This window comes from Leiobunum rupestre, chromosome 9 (assembly GCF_980474605.1).
Source record: "Leiobunum rupestre chromosome 9, qqLeiRupe1.1.hap1, whole genome shotgun sequence".
NCBI lineage: Eukaryota > Metazoa > Arthropoda > Arachnida > Opiliones > Sclerosomatidae > Leiobunum > Leiobunum rupestre.
In genome coordinates, this window is record NC_143392.1 from 58941930 (window position 1) to 58959414 (window position 17485).

The 17485-nt window shown below is 40.6% G+C and overlaps 1 protein-coding gene across 1 annotated transcript; it reads left to right on the forward strand.

Annotated features, from left to right (window-relative positions):
• Positions 1 to 12371: 12371 nt before the first annotated feature.
• LOC149931613 (uncharacterized) lies at positions 12372 to 16082 on the forward strand. Its single transcript, XM_090158015.1, has one exon. The coding sequence runs from the start codon at positions 12372 to 12374 to the stop codon at positions 16080 to 16082; it is 3711 nt and encodes a 1236-aa protein (XP_090014141.1).
• The last annotated feature ends 1403 nt before the right edge of the window (positions 16083 to 17485 follow it).

The following is a 17485-nucleotide window of genomic DNA, read 5'->3' on the forward strand; positions in this document are numbered from 1 at the left end:
TTTCTATGCCAATCAAAGTTTTGTCCTCGTTGCTGGTTTTGATTTCTACGCCAATCAAAGTTTTGTCCCGTTTGAACTTGGTAGCGGTGGTGTCTTTTCCTCCTATTTCTTTTTCTTTTTTTGAACTGGATTCTGTAACGACGGTGGTAGGGCAGAATCTGTTACTATTTTCTTTTGGCCTGTGGAATTAAATATTTTTAGTTTATCTTTAAAGATAGTGAACGTGACTGAAGAGAGATTAATTTTGCTCAAGATAATACGGGGTTAGGATCGGGGCTTCTTCGATCCATATTTGATATTGCAATCTCAATCTCTATGTTTATTCTACTTACAGTACTGGTGTAGGTAAAACTTCAGGGTTTGTTTTTTCTTTTTCTTGAATTGGTGGAACGGTATATTGGCGGAAAGAGCAATGCATTTCACACTTTTGAAAATCGACAATTCCTTCTATCTCCTTTAATATTCCCCAATGCAGGTAGATTTTCGGCGCATCTTCTTCTACAATGTAGAGCTTATCGAAGTTGAGGGTGGATCGGGGTGTTACGGCAATATCGACATCGGTGATGTGACCCAAGATTTCAAATTTTATTCCGAATAGGAGTTGGTTATCCTTTTCGTGGGGGTCTTTTGGATCGTACATTATAGTCCTTTGAAGGTATACAAAAGCTCCAAAGCTAATGTACGAAAATTCGGACCCCATTAATATTATGGCATCTATCATCTTTCCCTTTAATTGGAATTTAAACGTCATATGTGGTTCGCGAGGAACATTTTTGATTCTGTTATAAGGCAAAACAAATCCGTATAAATGAAAATGCAGTAAAGGAAAGGAAATAATTTACTTTGTTGCTAGTATTTGTGTTTCAGCACTTTCAACGGGTGTTTCTTCGCACTCTTTGTTTTCAGACGTCAGTTTAGATTTGGCAAATATATTTCCCATTCTAAAAATAAAACTATGATCACATTGTTCAAGTTAAGTAAATTTTATTTAAATCATCGTGTAATTCATTTCTAAAATCGCGAGTAAAAGCAAATAATTAAAAAAGTTATTGGTTTAAATGGCTTCATTGTTCTCACTTCTTTATTTGTGACTCTCGCTGGTGTTATTTACTTTTAGGATGTCTTGGCACATGAAATTACGTGCCAGGGTCACTGGGTGACACTAATCGTAGGTCATGGGAGGAGCTAAGTTCTGGCCAATCCAAACATTTTAGCGGATTAAGAGAAGCGTCCATTTTCTTATTATTGAGTATATGGCGAGAAAGGGTAAAAGTAGGTTCAAATGAGTTTATGGTTCATGTATTATGAGTGGCAGTGGACTGACAGTTAATGGTTTCGAAATGGCTTCTTTTGTTATGGCTTATCTGGTTTTTTATTGTAAGTGGCAGTGACGATCCGAAAACCCAATCTTCACACGAATATTCCCCGACATTCCCACCAAAAAATTCAAAACAACATCGTAAATATTTTCAGTGACAATAGTCACTGACAGTTAAAATATTTTTAGCAACGTCTAAAGGTTGCCCATCGGCACGATAATTTTGAAACGATAATAAAAAATAAAGAAAAGGGGTGGAGCTCCCGATCGGTCACTAAGGGGGGGCAAGGGAACCACTTAGAGCCTCGAGGCCTTTAACTCTAGTCTGTCCCGCGTGACTTCTGAGAACTGGGCACCTCACGACTTTCTCTCCCCTTGAAAAGCGTAGGGGGGGGGGGTGAGGAGACACGTTTTACAAAGGTATATGGCAAATGAAAATATATATAAAAATGAAGTTAAATATAACGTAACAGTACTTAATAGCTAGGGCAGGTCACTTTCATTTTGCGTGCGTCTTAATCATAGTAAAACGATTAAATCAGGTTTATCGTGATTAAATCAGGATAAGCAAGATTGAAATATCTAATTAAGATTGGAAAATGAAATCATTATTTAATCTAACCACGATTTAAACGTTCATTAATCATGATCTAACCTTTTTAATCCGGATTTAAGAATTGTAATCCGGATTTAAGCATTGTAATCAGATGTAATCAGATTTAACCATTTTAATCAGATGAAGTCATGTTAACCAGATTTAAACATTCTAATTATGATTAAACGTGATTTAATCAACATAATCGTGGTTAATTGGATTTAATATTTCGAGGGGTGAGTCGTTAAACAAGGAATTGACCTGCGCTGGGGGAAGTGCGCCCGAGGTTAATTTTATTGACTAATTTATCAAAAAATAAATAAAATTAAAGCCTCATGCTCACTATCCAAGTTAACTCAGCCGACAAGGTGGAAGATTTTTGTCCGGCCGACAAGTCCGGTAACGTGAACGCGCTTTACCTGGCAAAAATCTTACAAGGTGAAGCACCCACATTACTGAACTTGTCGGTCGGACAAAAATCGGGGAGCTTATCAACTTACTAAAGTTGCCTAGTATGAATGCGGATTTTAGTAATTGATTGAAATAAAGTATATCGATTTTCAGAACAGAAAAAGTTAAAACTATTTTTGCTACTATAGGTAAGGGCGATAAAAAAACTTACTTGTTTAAAATTCTTTCTTCAATTTCGTAGATGCACCCGCTGGGCTGTAAGGTTCAGTACTGAATAGTTCTTTTCTGTAAAATATTTACGCTTGCCCAACGAAATCAGTGCTGTTCCAGGCTAAAATGAACAGGTATTTTCCCCCCTGTCCGAAACGTATTTTTGAAGGGTGAAACGTAGTTTACGTATTTTGTGGTGCGTTGAGAGCGCCATCTACTGACTTCAAATTAAATAGCGCGCGAAAATTTCGAAAAAGGAGCGCGAAAATCCGAAACATAAATTTATAATATAACAAACATGTATAATAGAAACACGCGACAATTTATGTGAAAAGCAAGAAAAAAGGGGGGAAATATTTAGGGCATTTCAATGGTTTACTACTCTTTGCGAGAGTTTGATATTTCAATATTTCATTTTCATATACGAAAATTTGCAAAATGTATTAAAACCATATATTTATTCCAAAATTGTATTTTGGCACTGAAAAAAATGGAAACGTACTAAATACGGTTAATAAATTCCAAAACGTATTTTGGTACTTCAAATTTCAAAACGTACTAAAAAAGTACAATTGTACCGTCCGGAACAGCACTGCCCAACTTGTTTGAGATGGGGGGTATTTTTTTGGCATAGGGAAACACGTCTTAGCAGCCTCTAGTGGCTCGAGTAAAAAATAAGTCAGTCGGTTATTCAATTAGAATTTTACCACTTAAAATAATGTGTTAATCTTACAAATTTAACTTGATTATTTACATAAAAACTAAACCCTGCGACGTCACCATTATAATTTGCCTATTGATAAAAAACGGAAACTGTAATGGCGGTCACTATTAACACTACAGCTGTGACGTTACAAGTTTCCAAAATCGTATCAGACGATAACACTCTATAGTAGTGGGAGGTTTTAACGCCGCTTGCAAATATGGCGCCTGCAAAATTACTCTCTTATAAATTTGGACCCGATTGACTTTTAAATCCCGTTCCATTTTATCTATATTACTGCTTTATCTCTACACTGCGTACGAGTTTTCCCCGCTACAAATTTTTAGGCTCCCAATTAACTACGTAATAATAATATAATATATAGCATATCAAAAAAACTTTATTTATCGTATGAATAATGTATCCCTTTACACTTGGAATTTGTGATTAACAAACTTAAGCAAACTTTATTTAGCTTCAGCGACTAACAACAATAAGCGAAGTTAAATTAATATCGCAGATTGTAAATAGATTTTCTTGAAACGTTACAAACTTCTCAAAAGCCATATTCGAAGAGGATTCCTCTAGACCCGCTGTTTTAATTCCTATGAAATTCATGCCAATGTATTTTCCTCGCCGAAATAGGAAAATTAAATGCCAAACTTACCGCTCCAAGTTTAAATTTAGCACTTGATGTTCACCCACACTGTATGCCCAAATGTTCCTCCTTAGCCGTATATCCTCATGCCACGCGTTATATAACGCAGTAATCGCTGTACGACAATTCCTAACCTCTAATGGAAATCGAGTATGCTGTGATACTTGCGTCAATAGCTCCTCTGGCACTTGATTTACGTATCCGAAAGCGGCAATCCTAATTATGATATTATATACGTGTTCAAATGTCAAATGTCTCGGTCTACCCCAAAACAAAGCTACGATTTGTTCTGGCCATTCTTCTAGTGGCCCCACGAGCGTTACTATTTCTAACCAGTTATTGCTCATATTTTCTATGTAGGGAGAGTAGATATTTATAATGGCATAAAATTCGCGAATATTTTTTCACACATTTTTTAAAACTCGAATAACAAAAAAATGTGTCGCTTGCCTTCAGTCTGTTTTTACTTTCACTATTTTATGAAATACTCGCAGGCCACCCCTTAAGACGGGAGACATGAGGAATAGGAATGGAATGGGGAAACCAACATGCGAAATCTATGTACAAAACGTCACTTTGGGGTACTTCATCACCAGTGCGAGGTTAGTTTGACGAAGTGTTTACACAATTTTGCTGCTTGGAATGCCGTCCCCCCTAAATGAGTTCAAAAGTTACCTACGCAAAACGGCGAAACCGCTTCAAACCAGTCAGTGGTAACGGCAATTGAACTTTACTCTGGCCAGCGTTAGCCTAAGCTAGGAGGTCTAAAAGAAGAAGGCGCCGACTTGGAGGTTAGGGGTCTCTATCTCTTTTGTCCATACGGCCATGTGAGTATAACAACGCGCTTGAAATAGAATCCATATGGGATCTGCGCCAATTTAGGGAATGGGTTCCTAGGACGTCCGCATTCTAAAGCAGTGACGCTAAAAAGTGAAATCTTCCCGTGGACAAAAAGGCAGTAAAACCCCACATGATTGTATCGGAAATGTACAGTTTTAAGAAGGCGACCTTGGAAAGGGGGTGAAACTGAAACACCAAAGACTATATACGCTTGGCTTACTAGACACGCGTGATCAATGGCCCAACTTGCATACAATAGCAGACGCTGGTCCAATGTTCGCCCGCGCTTCAGAGTGCTACTAGTGTCGCCTCTAACGGCTGGCCAAAAGCCTTCACCCATGCCTCGAAAGTGTTAACAATTTTTTTGTATGGACACGCCAATCTAGTAAGCGAAGCGTATAAATAGTCTTTGCTTATTACGAGAGATTCGCCACCGGATCGATAGGTGGGTGTGAAGGGATATAATGTGTAAATTCTAGCAGCTACAGGATTGGTTTAAAGAAAAACTTCAACCATCTACCCTCAAATAAAAGTAGAATAGACCAGATAGTTATTAAGATAGAGTATAGGCTACCGCTTCGTTGTTTAACCCCTAGCGCAAGCCTGGGTTAATCCCCGAAAATGGGTCAGTCTTACATATGCCACCGTTCTTGCTGGTTCTAAAATAAACTTTTGTTAGTGATACCACTCTCTAGTTGAGAATCACGATTGCTTTCGGTCGAAGATATATGAAAATAGTGCCGCCCTTTGTCTCACAAAGCGCCGTATAGTAGGAAACTTTAAAGTTTTAGATAAATTTCCAATAGCGAATAACATGTACGGAGGTGAAGCGAATCCCTGGGTAGTCCTACGTCGCTATAGTGTTGGCAATGAAAACGATGGAAATGCTTGGCCGCAAGAGATCCGGTCACTATTTTATAAGAAAACAATTGAAGTTCCCGACCAAATTACACATATAGCTGCTTTTGGTTTCCTAAATCAGGTTCCAATAAGCATGTTATGCGATGCTATGCGATATAATGGCGTTTTAAAAGTGTACCGTGATGCTCAAGGTGCAATTACTTCTACATACAGGTATTGGAAATCAAGTTTTGACATTCGACAAACTGTGGTTTCATATCATGTTCGAAAAGGAATATATACAAATTTGAATGGCGAAAGGTTCGTTAACGTTTCTCAAATGAATTGTGTAAGTTCCAAACAAATCAAGTAATGTGAAATTCTTAGCGTCTCAAACACTCCGATCAAAATTGAGGGGGAAGCTAGTTCGTCAAAAAGAAGCGCGTACCCTACCACACCAATGAAAAGAGAAGAATTAGGCGCAAAACAGTGTCCTAGGTAAATTAATACTAAACACAATTTTTTTATGAACAAACGCATTTTTCACATTTCGTTTCTAGCGCCCCTAAGAAAAGCAAAATAAGTTCAAGCTTGGACGTAATTGATTTGACTGGAGATGATGGGTATTTTTAAATTTGGGATATTGGTTACCGAAATTACGTGTTCTTAACAGTTGTAAAATTATTTTTTTTTAATAGGGAGCCGAATTTAGATGTAGATGATTCATTTTTTATAAATATGTCCCAAGAAATCATAACTCAACTTGATAGTGTAACCGCGGATCAGTCAAAGAGTCTTTCCCCAGATGAAATGCCAAAAAGCTGCGCGGCAGAGGAGGGAAAGCCCTTTGAAGGCGAAGGCGAAGGGGAAATGATGAAGTCCTTTGAAGGCGAAGGGGAGACGGATAACGGTCCGAAAATGAGCCAGAAGTCCCCAGAAGTGTAAAAACGCTAACTGAAATGTGTCCTATTTCATTGTTTAAACTTGCTTCATTTAAAACTAAAGGAAATTTGAGGTTGATAATTATTTATCGCCATGCAAAAAATATAAAAATAAATAAATGCTATTAGAACTATGTCCCCTGCTATAATGATAAAAGGATATTTTTATTTTTCAGATGACCCCTAAGACTGGAAAGATCTATTAAAAGGGTACATTTTTTAATCAAGGTGAACTTGTTCTGTAAAAAAACTTTAACATTTCTATTTTTTGTATTCCAACTTGATATTATATATATGTTTTATAAAAACCAAAATTTCCATTTAAAAATAATGTCTTTATGTTTGATTAAGTAAGCCTGTATTATGAAAATTATGCAATTTTTATTAAAATAAATTTTAGTTAGAACGGCTATTAAAATTTCCAAACTGATTCTTAAATTAACCACTTAATATATCGCTACCTTATTCCCAAAGCCAAGTAACTATGTATACAAAACTTAAAGAGATAGATGCTTTTGCAATTAAGGTAACGATGTAGGACCATAAGTAACTTTAAGAAAAAAGATATCGCTAACAGCGCAATTAAGCGTTTATGCTTGCCACTATCTAATACTCATGTGGAGCGAGTTATATTTCTTAAAACTAGTTTAAGAAATAAAATGCGCGTAGATATACTTCGAAATATTATGTATAAAAATTTTGATTGATACGTTTAAAACAAAAATCCTCCCAGTTTGTACCTCCTATTGCTTTGTTGAACTCCTTTAACAGTGCTTTTTACGATTAATAAATCTTAATTTTTGGACGTAAATTGGGCTTGTTTCAGACAAATTTTTTTTGGGGGCGGGAAATTGGGTGGTTTCAATAAATGTTTTGAGCAGGCCATAAAATTTATATAGTTTTTTAATTTAAATTTTATAAATTTGTGATTTAACTGTTCACTTTAACTATATATGAATTGTGCCCTCTACATACAAGCTTTCCTTTTGTAGAAGGACAAGTGTACGGAAATATGAAGTATGTTTATTTATGAAACCATGTAATAATTCTTATGTACACAATAAAGAATAATAATAATAATAAAAAGTGGAACTTTATTAAAGGTGCAACCCATAAAATCCCAAAACTTTTAAGCATAAGTAGAAATTTGATAAAATTTCATAAAAAAGTATTCTATAAAAGAGCAATTATTTTTACGCAGAAACCCTAAAGAAATTATATTTTAAGTTTAAAGGCCTAGGTTTTCTTCTGCCTGTCACCCTGGATATTTACTTGCCCTCAACGCTCCCCTTGCATATACGCTTACCGCAGCACACCTTTTTGGAGAAGGTCCGGCGGCGAAATGCGCCTTTCGAACGCGTCGTTTTCTGCCTGCCAGTTGGTGCCCCGTGGAGAGAAAAAAAGTCCGCGAGTTAGCCCCTTCTTCTGACCCCCAGCTTTTGTCATCGGCCGCTATCGTGCAGATTAGGTAAATTCCCGGAAAATCAACCTTCTCGGGACGAAAAGATAATCCCAAAATTGGCTAAGCGCGTACCAACGCTCACGATATAGTTAAACGTCCAAGGCGTTACCTTTACATTCAGGTGAGGGTCGTCCCTCCTTTGCGCGTAAAAAAGAGAACCAGATTTGGGCTATCGCTGTATTATTTCGGTTTTCTAAATTCAAATTCAACTTAAGGGGTAAAGGGGCTGGCAACCTCGTTCGCGCGATAAAAATTATTGATCCAGTGAACTTTTCACGTTGCTATCGTCGAAAAAAACTGACACCGACGAAGATTTCCGAAAACCGGCAGTCGAAAGAGTGGGAGAATAGAAGGGTCATTTTCAGCGTTTCTGTATTGGAACGTAAAGTGGGAAGGGGGTAGCAAACAGGGATAGTGTGAATGAATGAACTAATGGCTTTACCCTCCCTATTTCCCTTTTGTTGTGAAAGAAAACGTTTTGGGAATCGTACGAGCGGCAAAAGTGGCATGATATAGATGTTTTATTCCTGAGAATACTAGGACGTTGCAAAAACCGAAAACGGAATTTTCAACAAATACTTGAGCGGAGCGAGATGCAAATCCGGTGGTTAATTAGGCTTAGATTAATTAAACTCAAGTAGAGAAAAGAAAGCGAGATAAATAATTTAGTTTTTAAAAATTACTCTTTATTTCAATTCGTTTGCATTCATGAGTGGAGAAACAGTTATAAGATGCGGGGAACGACTTGCCGGTGTGGAATCTGAGGTCGACGTCGACGTGGCCCATTGTTTAAATGTTCTTTTACGTAAAATTTCAAAATAAATTTTTAAACGTGTTGTTTTTTTTAAATAAAAATATAAATTTCAAAACTCATTTAAACGTTTTGTTTTTTTCGGTCAATAAAAATATAAATTTAAAAATTCATTAAACGTTTTATGTTTTTCGGTCAATAAAAATATAAATTTCAAAACTCATTTAAACGTTTTGTGTTTTTCGGTCATTGTCAGCTGTTGAGTCTTTTTAGTTTTACACGAGCCTAGTATAGGATAGAGTAAAACTCCCGTAGCCGCTACGGTCCCCGCCGCCGCCGTTCACAAACACGCCGTTTTCTAACGCCAGTACGCCACAGTAGGATTATTACCGTCCGCAATAACGTCGTTCTCTTACGCCACGGTAGAATCCTCCTACGTTCGCGTTTTAAACCAGAGAGGGAAAGGCCGTAGAAAGCTAGCCATATTCTCCTATAGTTAAACCAGATTTTCGTCCCTAAAATTCACGCGCGTTCGACAACTAATAACCAAGCAAGTCGGGCAATCGGGATTCGGCGATCTTCTGGCGTTTCCGTCTCTGGCGTTTTGGCGTTTTCGTTCGCACACGGTTTCCGCAACAGCGCTTGCCTCTCGCTTCCATTCGGGTGGGGGAGGGTAAGATATGGCGACTCTCCCACCGAGCGCTCCTATCTATTGTTGGCGACTCTTCGGAGCACAGCCATTCTGTGGAATTTGGGAACTATGCTATCACCTTCCCTGAGCTCCTAGGTGTGAAGGGAGGGGAGGGGGCGGCATGGGTTTTCGTAAGTGCATCTCTAAACGTGGTGAAATCGCTTCTGTTGATTTTTTAACCCTTTAGCCCAACCACTCTGGGTAATTTTTGAAATTGTCACCCCTATATTTCCCACAAACATATTTCGAGCGGTTTTTCTCGACCGTTTATTTTATTTGTTGATGTTTCCGTTACCGGTTATACTACTATTCGTGTGTTCGTAAAGCTTGGGTCGTGTGAAACTATTATTTGGGACTGCCGGGCCCACTTGTTTCCCCTCTCGTGACTCCGTCAGACAGCAATTTTCTGGCGCCGGCTCTTCTGGAGTCGTTTTTCCCCCCCAACACGACCGATTAACCACTCTTTCCCTTTCGACTCGTTTTCCGAAACCAAACTTTTTTCCCCCCAATTCATCGCAGTGAGAGAATACCAATTTTTTTTAAAGCGCGGAACAATCACCCGTTTTTCCCTCTCGAGTCGTTTTCCGAAACGCCCCTTTTCGTTTCATCCAATAGCTTCTCTAGGACCGGACAGCCACTTTTTCTGCCAGTTTCCACAGTGAGAGCTACGCTCAATTAGACCGTGGAAAGATATCCTTTTGCGCTTCAAAAAATGTCAACGTTACAGTGTAGTTGTATACTTACGAGTTAGTGGGGTATAAAATTAAAACTAAACTTTCAACGCGCAGATTTTTAAAGTGCTGCCATAGAAAAACTCGCCATATGTAGTTTCACTTGGATATGTTGTTGCTTGCGCTGTTGTGTGTAATGTGAGGTATCTGGTGTAGTTTATTGTGCCAGAATTGGAAACGTTGGTTTTGATATTTGGAAATACTTTATTTGTTCCTAGAAAACCAGGTTGTATTTTATTTTTTTAATACGCTTGTTTTAGCAATTTTTTTTTAAATTGAGTAAATTTTCGCGTGTAGCCCAATAGCATTCCTGTAATTTTTGTAGAAATTAGATTTACCCTATTGAGACAATTTTATTAATTGATATTGGGTTAAAATTGATTGAAACCGAATTTTTTGGTTTAATTTTTTTTGGAATTTTATTGTTCTTTCATTGACCATAAGTTCTAAATTTTGCATGCTATAATAATAAACGGCCTTATTTTTTATCCAGTTGAAACGAAACGAAGTTTTAATTATTTGAATTTATGAAACGTAGCCTCGTATAGTTTTATAGCGAGATTAATTTAGGCAATGGTTTTATCATCCTTTAAAAGGTTTGCATAAAAAACGGAAAAGGGACGTGATTTCATAATGTCTATACATCCAATCTCTTCTACCCCAATGGAATCGGAAAGGCTTATGCCAAATTTAACCCCAATTTCTGTAAACGAGTCTTCGATAATTCGGGCTGCCGACGATATAACTACATCCGGCGCAGAAAGGAATATGCCCATTTTATTGCCATTCAACGTTGCTGATTCAGAAAGTGAATCAGAATCGGAGCTTGCTCGGGTAATTAATGAGTAAACCATCGGTAAAGGTCATAGTGAGCCCGAGCCTAAGATATCTGAAAATGTGGAAGAAACAAGGGTTGAAATTTTCCAGCGTGAAAAACAATGTTATTCATTTATAGAATCTTCTGATATGGGTATACCTAAACAGTCAGAAAATGAGGAAGAGGGCTGTGAACGCGAAACTCTTCCGAGAGGCCGAAAGACACAAAAACTTAACCGCCAAGAAAATGCGAAATTTGCAGCTCGTCGCAGAAGGGATAGTAAAGAATACCGTGATAGAGAGAATGCCCAAAAACGTGCACGACTAGCCGATCCCCAAGTCAGAGCCCTCGAAAACGAATCGCGCGGGGCCCGGCGATCGGATCCCCAAGTTAGAGCCCTCGAAAACGAATCGAGCGGGGCCCGGCGATCGGATCCCCAAGTGAGAGCCCTCGAAAACGAATCGCGCGGGGCCCGACGATCGGATCCCCAAGTGAGAGCCCTCGAAAACGAATCGCGCGGGGCCCGACGATCGGATCCCCAAGTGAGAGCCCTCGAAAACGAATCGCGCGGGGCCCGACGATCGGACCCCCAAGTGAGAGCCCTCGAAAACCAATCGCGTGGGGCCCGGCGATCGGATCCCCAAGTGAGAGCCCTCGAAAACGAATCGCGTGGGGCTCGGCGATCGGATCCCCAAGTCAGAGCCCTCGAAAACGAATCGCGCGGGGCCCGGCGATCGGATCTCCAAGTTAGAGCCCTCGAAAACCAATCGCGCGGGGCCCGGCGATCGGATTCCCAAGTCAGAGCCCTCGAAAACGAATCGCGCGAGGCCCGGCGATCGGATCCCCAAGTCAGAGCCCTCGAAAACGAATCGCGCGGGGCCCGGCGATCGGATCCCCAAGTCAGAGCCCTGGAAAACGAATCGCGCGGGGCCCGGCGATCGGATCCCCAAGTCAGAGCCCCCGAAAACGAATCGCGCGGGTCCCGGCGATCGGATCCCGAAGTTAGGGAGCGCGAAAGGTCTGCTATAGCAACCGCAAGAGAAAACCCTATGTACTATTCTAGGGAGCAGGCTCGAAGGGCGGTATCGACAGTAGTTAGAAATAATAACCCAGAATACCACGAAGCACTTTATCTGGAAACGATTAAAGAGGTGCCCATTTGGAAATGCGAGGGCTGCTCTTGTTTGAAGTTTAAAAGTTCAATGAAATATATGAGCCCCCAAAAATATTACAGCGTCATATAGAGGGTGGATTACATTCCCGATGAGAGCGTCCCCTTATGTCGGACGTGTTTTGACACTATTAATAAATAACGGGTTGTACCCAAACTGTCAAAGCAAAATGGTTTCAGGTTTCCCGTCATCGTGGAAGTGTTAAGTAAATTAACGAATCTTGAATTTAGAATGATTTCACCCCGAATTGCTTTCATTCAAATCCGCCGTTTGGGAGTCGACCAACAACGCGGCGTTAAAGGCGGTTTAGTTAATGTCCCTACTAACGTTGACTCGACTGTAGGGGTTCTCCCAAGATCGATGAATGAAACCCAAACTATACAAATCGAATTCATAAGGAGATTAGAATATCAAAGACCTATTTATCACGAAACAGTTCGTCCAAAATGTATCATGGACGCCGCGAAATATTTGGTAGCTACCCCTCTTTATATAAAACACGGAATACTTTTATCCGAGGATAAACTCCCTCTTTGCGTGGAAACACTAGATTTCGTAGCCGACGTGCGCGACAGCCACGCTCCAATCGCGGCGAACATAGGGAAGTCGTCTCAAAGTAGCGCGGGAAATTCAAACGCTCCAAATGAGACTCCCCCGAATATAGATAGCGACGACGAATGGAATGAGGTAAATGTTAACTGCGGTTCCCGCGACACATTATTGTTGTCGAGTGAGGATTTACTAGAAATGACGGATAGGATCCTCCAGCTAGAAAAAGAACCCGTAATCGAGTCGCTAAGAATAGCCCCAGGCGAGAAAGGGCGACCGGTGTCCGTCATTTTCGACGAAGACGCCGAGGAACTCACGTTCCCTTTGATTTACGGTGGCCAAAAATTGGAAATTACAGCCAAATATACTTATTCGGATAGGGTTAAATGGGAGCTTTTAAATAAGGATAGACGATGCGCGAAAGATCCCGCGAAATTGTTTTATTCATTTATAAAAATGGAAATAAAGAAAGTCAGTAACGCCATTCAGATTTGCATGCGGAAAACTAAAACTAAAGACGGGCGAACAATTACAGCGGGTTTAATTAAAGGCGATGGTTCGTTAGAAATGTTGGTGAAACACGACGACGGATTCAGAATTTTAGAAGCTATTAGATCCAGTCCTAGCTACTGGCAGCACCGGCAAAAAGAACTTTTAGCGATGGTGAGACAATTAGGTATCCCCACTTTTTTCTTTACGTGTTCCGCCGCGGAAACTAAATGGCCGGAGCTCATCAATGCTCTTTTAGCTATCGCCGGTCAACCATTACGAACTACCGAAGAAATCGAGGTCATGGAGTTTAAAGATAAAGCAAAGTTAATTCAGGATGATCACCGTTTCCGGGCACTAATGAAGCTCATGAGAAGTAAAATGGCGCCATTGGGCATTATTGTCGATAATTATAGCCGAATAGAATTTCAACATCGAGGAAGCCCCCACGCCCATTGCCTGCTTTGGGTTTCTGGGGCGCCAAAACTAAAAACCGATTTATCTAACAAAAGAGAAGTAGAAGAGTTCATTGATAAATTTATCACGTGCGCCAAACCCGTTGATAACGAAGAAATCGCTAAGTTAGTGAAACTCCAAACCCACAGGCATACGCGGACGTGTAAAGTCAAACACGGAGAAGGCCAAAAACCTTCCTGTCGTTTCGGGATTCCGTTACCCCCAATGCCGCGGACCGTAATCCACGACCCGGAATTCGTGAAAAAGTGGGATGATAATCACCGCAGAAGAATAAAAAATTTACAGGGTAAAGTTCATAAAGCCATTCAGGGATTGAACGCGGAAAACATGCCTGATTCCTTCGAGTCGTTTTTGCAATCCATTATAGACGTAGACGAAAGCGATTACATCGATAGCGTCAGCCTTGATTACAATAAAAAAGTGGTTTTACTTAAACGAGCACCCGCCGAATGCCGCGTCAACGCTTACAATAAAGAGGTTTTAAGGCTTTGGCGCGCTAATATCGACGTTCAATACGTTTTAGACCCTTACGCCTGCGTAGTGTACGTAGTAAGTTATATCGGAAAATCTCAAAAGGGCATGTCGCAATTGTTAATGGAGGCTTCGAAAGATGCTACCCGCAAAGGTTCCACGATAAAAGAACGCCTAAAATCCATAGCAAACAGATTCATTAATTCCCAAGAAATCAGTGCCCAAGAGGCGGCTTACGGTTGTCTACAATTACCAGTGTCCCAAGCGAGTCGTGCTTCAATATACATTAATACCAACCCTCCGGAAGAAAGGGTTCATATTTTGAAATCAAATATAGAGTTAGAAAACCTTCCTGAAAACAGTACCGATATCTTTGCTACCGGGATTATTGAAAAGTACGAGTTAAGACCAGAGGGAGAAAACTTCGATTCCCTTTCGTTAGCCGAATTCGCCGCTTTGTACGAATTTAGTAATAAAAAGAATTCAACTAACGAAACTCTCCACGACAATGAGCATGACGAGTCAGAGAATGAGACAGGTAGTGCTTCCAACGTTTGGATCTCATTAAAAAAAAGAAAAGGGTATATACGAAAACGTACTAAGGCCAAAATTATACGTTTCCGGAAGTATAACGTACTAACGAATCCCCAAAATTTCTATAGAGAACAGCTGATGCTGTATTTTCCATGGCACGATGAAAACACGGATATTTTAGATATATGCGACAAAAATTATTACGAGCGAAAGCTGCCGGCGATTACTAACAAAAGAAAAGAATTCGTGCACGAAACGGACGAGGATGATCTTGAACGAGCAATCGCGGAGTTCCAAGAAGAGCAGGGACATGTCGAAGGAGTACAACCAATGTCGGATAACCAGAACGCGATAGATCGTACTTACACTATGGATGACCCCGATTACATTCCCGAAAGTGCCCGCACAGTAGATACGGATATCTCCCGGGAATTAGATGAAGTAGGCGCGGTAGATAATACTATAGTTCCTCAGATTACTTACGCTAACAACGAGGAATACTACTCGATGCTGCGGTCTTTAAATGAGGGAAAAAGGGAGGTTTTTTACTACGTATTAAACCACTTTAAGACGCAGCCGGACGAAAACCCTTTGCGCCTTTTTGTTACGGGAGGGGCGGGAGTGGGTAAAAGCGTGTTAATTAAGGCGCTATACGAAGCGATCTCGCGCCACTATTACAGCCGACCGGGGGCTGACCTTTCCAATATTTTAGTATTGAGATGCGCTTACACGGGAAAAGCCGCCTTTAACATAGGCGGTTCCACGCTTCATACCGCGTTTAGTCTGCCCATGGGCCAATTGAAGAATCAAATGCCCGACCTCGACTCGGAAGCGGCGAACAGAATGAAATCAGGGTACAAAGATCTGAAATTAATAATTATAGATGAAATTTCGATGGTCAGCGTTAAAGTCTTTAACCAGGTACATAGCAGATGCCAACAAATCACGGGATGTAAACAGAGTTTCGATGGTCTGTCAGTCATGGTGGTGGGCGACTTCCATCAGTTGCCACCAGTAGCGGGGAAAATGGTTTTCGATTCACCCGGTAATACGACGACCTACGGTAATTTAATCGCTAGCCCTCTTTGGGTAGAATTCCTACTATTCGAACTGACGGAGATCATGCGCCAAAAAGATGATAAAGCTTTCGCGCTAGCCTTAAATCGGTTAGCGGTGGGGGCTATGCACGAAGACGACATAAATATGTTCCGTGGATTGATTATCCGTGATGAACGTCCCGCACCTGACGACGCCATTCATCTCTTCGCAATCAACGCTGACGTTGACGCTTTTAACGATATGAAACTCTCGCAAATGCGTACGGAGAAAGCCGACTCCGTCGCGGTTGACACTGCTAGAGGCGACGCGGAAAATTCGGTGAAAAAAACCATATTAGAAAGTGTCAGCACACTTCCAGCGTAAAAGACAATGGGCCTACCAAGAGACCTTCTGTTGGCTCGCGAAGCTAGATATATGATGACGGTTAACGACGACACGTCTGATGGCTTAGTAAATGGTGCGACTGGTCGGCTTAAGCAAATAGATTACGGTCTAACGGTAGGAGGGAAACGAGTCCCGAATCGAGTTTGGATGTTATTCGACGACGAAAAAACCGGAAGGGAGCGTCGTCGAAAAAGCGAAACGTTAAGGATTAACGCGGGCGCCGAGGTTCTTTGGACACCGATCGACAAAATTTCGAGAGATATCCCTCGTAAACACGGTTTGCGAAATATCGTAGTCTCGCGATATCATTTCCCCTTAAAAATATCAGAGGCTATCACCGTACATAAAAGCCAAGGTGACACTTACTCTAATGTAGTAGTGCACACCGAGAAACACAGGTATTTGGATAGATCCAAACTGTACGTAGCGTATAGCAGAGCGCGAGCTACTACGGGACTTTTTATCTCGGGAGAATTTAGAGCACCGCCACCTCCGAAACAGGGAGATAAAGTAGTAACTGAAATGAATAGGTTACGAAACGAAGCCACCCTACATATCCCAACCATTGAAAATCCCCCCTCTATTGTTTTTCTTAACGCGCAATCGATGAACGCCCATTTAGAAGACGTACGCGCCGACGGGTTTCTCCGTAAATCGGGTATACTTTGTTTTGTTGAGACTTGGGAAAAAGATAAAGATAATTATACTTTAACTGGTTTTAAACGGTTAGGCGGAATTGTTTTACCCGATAATGGCGCGAGAGCAGCTTACGGCTCATCTATATATGGGAAAATGTGTGTAGGAAAGCATGAAGCGTTAAAAAATGTTCGCTACGGTTCGTCTCGCAGAGAGCGTGTAGAAAGAATATGGCTGGAATGTTTTTTTGAAGGAGAGCTTTTGCATGTCATCTTAATATACAAATCCCCAACCGCGAATTTGGATTTACTATTTCTAGAACTCAAGCCACTGTTTGACGAATTGTATGATAAAAATGTTCCCACTGTTGTAGTCGGAGATTTTAACGTAGACTTTCTAAAAACTAACGGTGATTTCACAACCTTTTTTCAACCCTTCGGAATGAGTATGCTACCAGATTTAGTGGGAAAATTCTCTTGCGATCACTCTACTCAAATAGATCTGGCTTTTGGCAATCCGTTATTTAACAAGAAATATTTTGCAATCTATAGAGATTGTTATTTCTCCTACCACAAGAGCATATGTTTTTTTAATTGCAAGATCGCTCGGTAACAGGTAGGGAGTCCCAGCATTGACGAATTATAATTCGTCCATGGACCCAGCCTTCACGGGTCTTTGGGAGTTTCAGCTTTAACAATAATCGAAACGTGTTAGCCGTTTGAAGCGCCCCGTCGACCTCTAACCGG